An 8,647-nucleotide genomic window follows, 5' to 3' on the forward strand; every position below is an offset into this window, starting at 1 on the left:
AACTTTAAATTCACATACATGAGCCGTAAACAGGACTAAAAGACAGGCAAGTGTGAATACAGTATTTATAGAGAGCTCAGTGAAGCTCACGGCGTGCAGTAACTCTCAATATAAATTTTGATTTAACAATTTAGTTCCAACACCATGTGTAACAATAGCCAGTTATTTAGACTTTGAGATATCTTTATCAATAATTAGAATTTTTCAGCTAAATATTTTGCGCACTTTGCCAATCATAAGTTTAAAACATTACTAGTGTATACTAGGCTTTATCCTATAACAATGCAATATATATATTTGAAAAATAATAATAAAAAATGAATTATTTAATATAATTCTATATATAATAATCAAACAATATAAATAATTTTATATATATATATATATAGCTATTCAAAATACAAAAATGCTTTGATGATCATACATGTAAAGAAATAATGTGACTGATCATGTTATGTTCTTTTAAAATACTACGCAGCTGATTTTACTGTACATGCAGCCATATACAATGACGTCCCGTTGACAAGCCAAATCCTCAGTCTTCTGTACTTGTGTGTTTGTAGCAAAAAATACCACTAATATGCACAAACATTCACATCAAATAACCTCCTACATGCTTTTGCACAAGAATCTCCACTGTAGTCCATATGCCCACTAGTTCTGTCATATTTTTTCTTCATGTCAAACAGGCTAAAATATAACACAATGCTTGTCAGCACAGCTGTAAATCAAAAACACACCTGATAGTGTACAAGAGGTCAAAGTTCACTCCTTTAGCTATGAGCTTTTCCTGTAGGTTCTGCTGAAATTATGTCATACATGAAAACTAATGCATGCTCCAAGTGTTCCAAGTATCCAAATGTCAGGAGGACAAACAAAAAATACTGGAAAAACACAATCCTCATCTTTATATTTTCATAGATGTTTTATGATCATAATGTGAAAATAATACGCAACAGCAACAACAGAAAAGTGTATTAGCATTACTATTATTAATCCAAACCAACACTAACGTAAAGTGTGACCTATTATTTATTATTATGATCAATAGCAACAATAAGAGAGTGCTGTTGTTGAAACGACCTCCTAATTTCCTATTTCAGAAGTAAGTAATCACATACAGTCTAAAAATACATCGTTCCGGTTATAATTGGCGCTATTGTTGTCATCAGTAACAACAATATGAGCTTTTAATTCGCGAGCAGCTCCAGTAAACGAGCACGCGGCGCTCGTACTACTTCTGTGTATTAATTCCGCTCCTTACTGTATTTGCGATGAAAAGCAGCAGCAATACGCGTACCTGGTCTCTCTGCAGACAGGGCAGAGACGTCCTCCTGTGAGATTTGCTCCTGGACTGGCCGTGCTGTGCCATGTCTGACGAGACTACGGAGCTGGACCTCCTGCGCCTCTTAAATACTGGAATATCTCCCCTCGATCCCTCCCGGTGTGATGCGCCCTGCTCCGGCAGCAGTCTGTCCGCATACCTCGCCAGCAGGACCCCCAGCACCCCGAGCAGGTACGCCAGGTAGGGTCTCCAACTGGCGCGCACCTTCTGCAGCGACAGCAGCGACACGGTCCTGATGATGCTGATGAAGAGGAGCACGGAGATGCCCTGACCCAGCCGCACCACCATGAGCGCCCCGCTGGCCAGGCAGGCGAGCAGCACCAGCGCGGTGGCCGTGAACGAGTACAGCTGCTGCGCATCCAGCAGCGACTGCGCCGCCGCTTCGCCCAGATGGCACACGGTGAGCAGGAACACGGCCGTACGGATGAGCACCCCGCAGCGGAGCAGATACACACCCACCCAGAAGAAGGCACACACGAGCGTGAAGACGGGCGAGAGCAGCTGCCACACGAGCTCCACGAGCGTCACCAAGTGCAGCGCCGGAGATCCCGAGTGCGCGTGTGCGCGCTCCGCGTCCCAGTCCGCGGACTGATGAGCGAGCAGCGCGAGGAGCACGGACAGCGAGGCGACGCACACGGCCGAGGAGAGGCTCCTACGGCTCCGCAAGCACGAGTGCCAGCAGTCCTGCTCCACGGGAGTGACACAAGTGCGCACATAGCCGTTGCGCACGGATTCCAGTGCCATCGGTCACGGGAGAGCACGCGTACGCGCTCGCGCACACACGCATTAATGCGCAGAGCCGCTGTTCCTTTTCACGTGAGTGAGTGAGTGAGTGACTTTCGAGCAGCGGACTGCCACGAGTTCGCCTTCAACGCATCCTCGCGTGAAAGCACAAGTCAGAAGTAAAGCCCGGGTGCGCGGAGGAGGAAAGCGAGCCCCTTTTCTTTGCAATGCGTAAAATCCCCCATCGTCTTACGATCCGGTCGAGCAGAACGAGGAATAACTCCTGATGTTTCTAGGCCACCACCATCATCATCAGTGATCTCCCTCCCTCGCGTTTCCTCTCTTTGTTTTCCTCTCGTGCCTTCGTATCTCGCTGGATTATTCCCCCTCTTGGATCATTTTCACGCGTGGAAACTCTCGCTGCAGAAAGATTTCCTTGACTTTTGGATCATATTGGCGGGTGTCCCGTCGCTCGCGAGGCGGTCCTTAACACAGCGCGCGAGCTGCGCTCCGCTGCTCCGTATCAGCAGCCAAACGATGATCCTGATCAGACCCGTTCAAAGCATCAATCAGTTGATTTACTGATTTCACCTGCGCGCGCCCATGTGCATTTTTAAAACTCACCTACATCACACTTAGAAAAAAATAATCTCATTAATAATTATTTTATTAAACCGAACTATAAAAATAAACTTTATTTTGTTTTTATGGTGAAATTGCACACGACTTTCAAATACAGTTAGTTGATTTTGACTTTACAACGCAAAACACATTTTTTAAGTCACGTGTGATTTATTTTCTTGCTTTCTGACTGATTTTCCTTTTACAGTAAAATATTATAGTTCATTAACATTAACTAAGAGTCACAATTCCCTGTGATATCAAACAACAATCACTCTTTGGATTTCATGCTTTACACTCTAAAAAAAAAAAAATGTTGGGTTAAAAACAACCCAAGTTGGGTTGAAAATGGACAAACCCAGCGGTTGGGTTAAATGTTTGACCCAACGTGCTGGGTAGTTTTATTTAACCCAATTGTTTAAAAATGACTATATGGCTGGCTTAAACAGACATAATTACTAGAGGCAACAATAATAATCAAAAGGTGAACATTTATTAATAAGCAATTTAATTGTTTACTAAATGTTCATTTGTTAAACATATACAATACAATTTATTAAACATATACAATAAACATACTTTGGGTTCATTTTAAGAAAGCAATACAGTAATTTTTTAAACTATAGTTGAGTTAAATAAAACTTCTCAGCAGGTTGGGCAAACATTTAACCTAACCAGTGAGTCAAAATAACCCAGTCACTGAGTTTGTCCATTTTCAACCCAACTTGGGTTGTTTTTAACCCAGGATTTTTAGAGTGTTGGTTCTTTCTGACTTATTTTTATTTTACTGTAAAAATTGAATATTCATTATGATCACAATTCCTTGCGATATCAAACAAAATCAGTTTCCCTGCTTTCTTTGTGTATTTTTCCACAAAACTTCATTTATTAGCCCTAAATATGAAAATATTTAATATTTTTAGATGTTTATCAGATTCTTTCTTTGGTACTGGTTCTTCCTGACTGATTTTCTGTTTACAGCACAATTTTACAGTTCATTAACAGTTTTCTCGTAAACATTTCCCTGTCAATGGCCAATCGAGATCAAACAAAAATCATATGACGATCATTTGGGTTTCTTGGCAATTAGTTCTTGCTGACTGACTTTCCTCTAATATTTTATATAGCTAGTTAACATTCACTGGTACACAATATGATTCCCTATGGCTGCATGAGGGAGATCAAACAAAAATCACATGAACGTTGACAGTCCCAATCTGGTTACCATTCACACAGGCAGTCGGCAGTGTGGGCAGAATTCCCAGGATGGAGAAACCCGGTTTCTAGCACAGGAACTAAGGACCATCTCTCTGGCAGCCGAGGCATTTCAGCAGCCTGATGGATGTCCACATCCCATCGTGACGGTCTCAGCTTCCCGGCCTCCCCCTGCTGAGGAGCAGCTACAGGGAATGTGGGAGTGCTTGTTTGGAAAGCTGCAGAGGCAACAGTCTCTTCCGGTCTCAGTTCCTGGGTCAGTCGAGGGCCAACTAATATTAAGTCCTTGCGTCATGTCCTCCAAACAGCAAAATAAAGATAAGGATAAAAATGGCAGGGAACGATCCTAAGCGGGAACATAGCAGAGCCGTTTCTGAGGATAAGGGAGCAAGACGTGCATCAGGGAGAGAACGAACGAAAACGCCCCTGTCAAAACAAACGCCTAAATCCTGTATTATGATGTTAGGTCATCATAGGTTAATGCAATAAGTGGGAAGCATGGTGAAGGAAAAGCTCATGGAAGGTTATAAAGGAGCTTAACTGGTTTTAAAATGCAGAAAGCCAAGACTAAAGAAACGCAGGAGACACAAGGACACACAGCTTCATCTATATACTACAAAATATTCTTAGTTTGAAGTGTTTAAAGGGTTAGTTCACCCAAACATGAAAATTCTGTCACCCTCATGTTGTTCCACACCTGTAAGACCTTCGTTCATCTTCAGAACACAAATTAAGTATAAATTATCTTGCTGTCAATGAAGGCCTCACTGAGCCATCAGATTTTATCAAAAATATCTTAATTTGTGTTCTGAAGATGAACGAAGGTCTTACGGGTGTGGAACGACATGAGGGTGAGTAATTAATGACAGAATTTTCATTTTTGGGTGAACTAACCCTTTAAATATTAAAATTAAGACTTTGCCAAAGTCCACGTTAAATGCTGATGCAATTCCCAGGTTTGCCACTAAAGGGCACTAAGTTTTCTACACTGTAAATCCCGATAAGTAAAACTCAAACCATTTGAGGAAATCGATTGCCTTAAACCATTTAAGTTTTAAAACCAATAAGTATGAGTACTGTAAACTCACATAAATTAAGTTAACTTCACTAATATTTTAGTGTTGTTTTAGTCAATCATTAGAGTAAACTCAAAGATTTTAAGTTTATTTCACTCGGGTAACAAATCTAACGAAGTCTTAATAACTTTATAGCTACTTAAATGGTTTGAGGAAACCGATTGCCTTAAATGGTTTAAGTTCATCAAACTTAAAGTAATGAAGTTACATAAGACTAAGCAAAAACTAACATTGGTACAAAGCAATGATGCTATATTATGAAATGATCAGATATTGAATATATTTCCCCCCCTAAATGTCTAAATGTTTTCTGCTCACGTTCATAACGAATCCAGACTGTTTACGAATAGCGTACGATGATCTTGTACATTCAGTTTCATCGGAGAAGCCAAAGTTATACATGAGAAAAGAGTAATTGTATGCAGTCGCTGACCCGACATCGAGGTGTTTACAGTTAAATCTATTTGCAAGTCCCGAAACATTTTAAAACCGTTTCCACCACCTGTCTAAAACATCTCGCCCGCCTTGTGATAAACAATCAGACACTTCGGGTTCAGCGCTTGCCATAGAAAAAGCTGAAATATAACCCTGCCTTCCATGAAACTGTGTGGGGGAACCGAACGTGTGAGTCCAAAATGCATTACAGGTGGAGCGATTGAGGATTAAGTCTGGGAGAAGATTCAATTTTCCCTCCTAGTACATCAGCTCTAGCATAAACCCCGGCTTGGCACAAGACGACGAGTATAAAAGCATAATTTCACCTCCACCCCTGCTCGCTGTTCTCTAGGCACACTCCTGTGGTTAGAATCTGAATGGAGAATGTTCTGTATGCAGAGAGCCGTCCTCGGGGAACGTTGGGATGGAATTGTGGGATACTGTCACCGCACAGGCCGGGTTTTTAGCAATCTGTTTGAACATTTACATAAGACATTTGAAGCATGCATTGTGTTGGTCAAGCATGATGTTATTTCCAAGAGTCATGCTTGTTTAATGTTCAATTGAAAAAGGAAGTACATCGCACACGCTGACGTCATGGACCTCCCTTTAGCGGGAAGACCTGCCAATCTGCTAAAACAAGCAATTCGCAGTCCAAGCCTTTCATAACGTCACAAGAAATAGATTTCAAAGTCAAGTAGCATTTATTTCACTACAAAACAACTTCAATTTCAGCTGTAAAGCAGCTCTATATTGCCATTATTCAGCTCAAGTCTGTTCAATGTTGATTCAGTTCAGTTCAAAAACTGAGGCAAAGTTCATCAGTTATGAAACAAACTAAATTTAACTATAAGCAGCTCCACAGAAGGAAATAGTGTCATTATTCAATTCAGTTCAGTTCAATAACAGCGTCAGTGTCAGTCTGGTATTAAGATGCGTTTTGGTCGATCGGATCACAAGTAGATGAGGGAGGCACATTCCCGTTTATACCTGGTCTTTTGTCCACTTTTAACCACTTCTGTCCAGATTTCTTCAATGGGAGAGTCTATGAGTGGGTAAATGTATAGGCTTTTTCAGATCTTTTGATCTAATGGACGAAATAAGCTCACGCAATTTACATATGCACGCAACCGGAGAGGACAGAAAAACATACGAAGATCAGCAGCTTTCGTTTCTGCTCTGACAGCCGCAAGACGACGCAGAACGCCATGAGTGATTGTTAGAAATTAGGAATGGTGAGAAAACACTGTGTTTGGTACGTTTTTCGTCTTCAAACCAAACTTGGGTCTTTAACTGACAAGGTTTAAATCCCATCTGGCTAGCACGCTACCCATAATGTTTACGCGTTAAGTCAGTAGGCGGTCTTTTGTGGCTGTTTGAACACATTCGACCACATGAGCATTTACACTACGAAAGCAATCCAGTCTAATGTGTTTTCGACTACCTTTGGAAGTGGTCAAAAGTGGACAAGCTCAAAATCTTTTAGACCCCATTTACACCTGTCGTCTACTTGTGATTGATCGACCAAAATGCATCTTAATACCAGGTGTAAACAGGGCGAAAGACGGCAAATGCTGCAAAAAGTCGTCATTAAAATCTAAACTGACTTTAAATACATGTTCCTGGACTTATTATGAACAAATTATCAGTGCACGTTAAACAAATACTCAGTAGGGATGCACCGATATGAAAGTTTTGGCCAATACCGATAACCGATAATTCTTTATATTTAAAAGCCGATATGTTATCCGATAAACCTAAATCAAAATTTGTATATAATTTTTGAGAGCCTGATTATAAAAACAAAAGTCTCACCATTAAAAGCCATGTCCCAAGCACACAATTATAATGTTCTCATTATAATTTTATGTAGCCTATATGACAGACTTGCGCTGTACATTGCAGTTAACTGTATTTTCCTTTTTGAAGTGATTTCAATCATATTTTAAGCAATTCAAAAACGTAATGGCAGACAGTGCGCATCTGAAGTGTTTCAGCTGAAGGAAATTATCAGCTTTAATATACTGGCCAAATTTTCTTATCAGGCCGATAATGACAACATATATCAGCTGATACCGATACAGTGGCCGATATCTCGTGCATCCCTACTCAGTACTTTCAAAACTGCTTAAAAACCACCCAGAACCTTAGTAGATCATCCAGAACACCATCCAGAAAGCACTGCCCTGCCAAATATCTTTGCAACCACGTAGACAACCTCAGCAACCACCTAGAATCACCCTTTGTTTTCATAATCTTTCACCAAAAACATAACTTTCTCCTCCCCTGAAAAAACATTCCTTTTCGCTGACATCACCAAGGCCTTTTATTATTAAGCCCCTCCCCTCAAACCAAATCAGCCCAATCAAATCCAAATTAATAAAAGCCCCGCCCTACACTTTTTTCTTATAGGAAATTCTGTTTTACTCAAAAATGAATCACATTATGGAAGGAGATGCGCAAGAAAGAGTGGGAATTCTAGACATCCATGAGCACAAATGTATTTTCTAAACTACGTCCGAGAAATTAATCAGTACTTTTTTACTTTTGGAACATACAAAGTCTATATACATTTCTGCTAGTATTTACTGTACAACCGTTCACGGACTGACACTGCTTTGCAACCCTAAAGAGGTCAAAACTGTGATTGGTTAATTTCATGAAATCTAAATGCAAAGTGGACCAAACATACAGTACTCAAATGTCTGTCTTCAATATTTCAGGAACCTCATTAGCATCAGCTAAACTGAATGTGTTTAGTTTAACTGTTGCATAGAGACCAGAGCTTGACATGTTTTGGTACAAAGGATCCTATCTGACCCAAAAACGTGCTCGGAGACTCTCTGCTGGGCCAAAAAATCTGAAATTCTTGGAAGAACAGCCGGTTCTAGAATGGCAGCAGAGAACTGCTGAAGCGAAAGAGCAAAAAAGCCTCCTGTAAATACAAGAGCATGCTTTTTAATTCCCCCCAATTACAGTGATTCATTATCACAACAATGTTTAATAGAGGGTCAATACATAGTGCATTTTCAATTTGGCCCTGGGAGAAAGCACTGGAGCGGTTATGAAGTACATCACTGCGTTCCCTCGTTTAGGGTCATGTGACCTTTGATCCCGGCACCCGACGACTCACAACAGCTGTTCGAGACACGGCAAAGGCTGACCGTGTGAAGTGTGTACTGAGGACAAATATGAGCATGAAGCTCTTTATCATCGTGCTTCAAATAATTAT

At 40.8% G+C, this 8,647-nt stretch overlaps 2 protein-coding genes across 8 annotated transcripts in view; one reads left to right on the forward strand and one right to left on the reverse strand.

Moving 5' to 3' along the window:
• The window catches only part of pde3a (phosphodiesterase 3A, cGMP-inhibited), a 112,187-nt gene extending 107,666 nt beyond the window's left edge, over window positions 1–4,521 (reverse strand). For 2 of the 7 annotated variants that reach the window (XM_051890714.1, XM_051890711.1), the window contains exon 1: window positions 1,301–4,517. In XM_051890714.1, coding sequence (XP_051746674.1) covers window positions 1,301–2,089 — 789 coding nt within the window. In that variant the 5' untranslated portion in view covers window positions 2,090–4,517. Of the gene's footprint in view, window positions 1–1,300 lie in introns of all 7 variants that reach the window. The other 5 variants (XM_051890713.1, XM_051890715.1, XM_051890716.1 and 2 more) reach the window with 5 other exon arrangements.
• sypl1 (synaptophysin-like 1) overlaps window positions 1–8,647 on the forward strand; it is a 454,480-nt gene that overhangs the window by 8,028 nt on the left and 437,805 nt on the right. The window lies entirely within an intron of this gene.

Source organism: Ctenopharyngodon idella, chromosome 4, assembly GCF_019924925.1.
Source record: "Ctenopharyngodon idella isolate HZGC_01 chromosome 4, HZGC01, whole genome shotgun sequence".
NCBI classification, from domain to species: domain Eukaryota; kingdom Metazoa; phylum Chordata; class Actinopteri; order Cypriniformes; family Xenocyprididae; genus Ctenopharyngodon; species Ctenopharyngodon idella.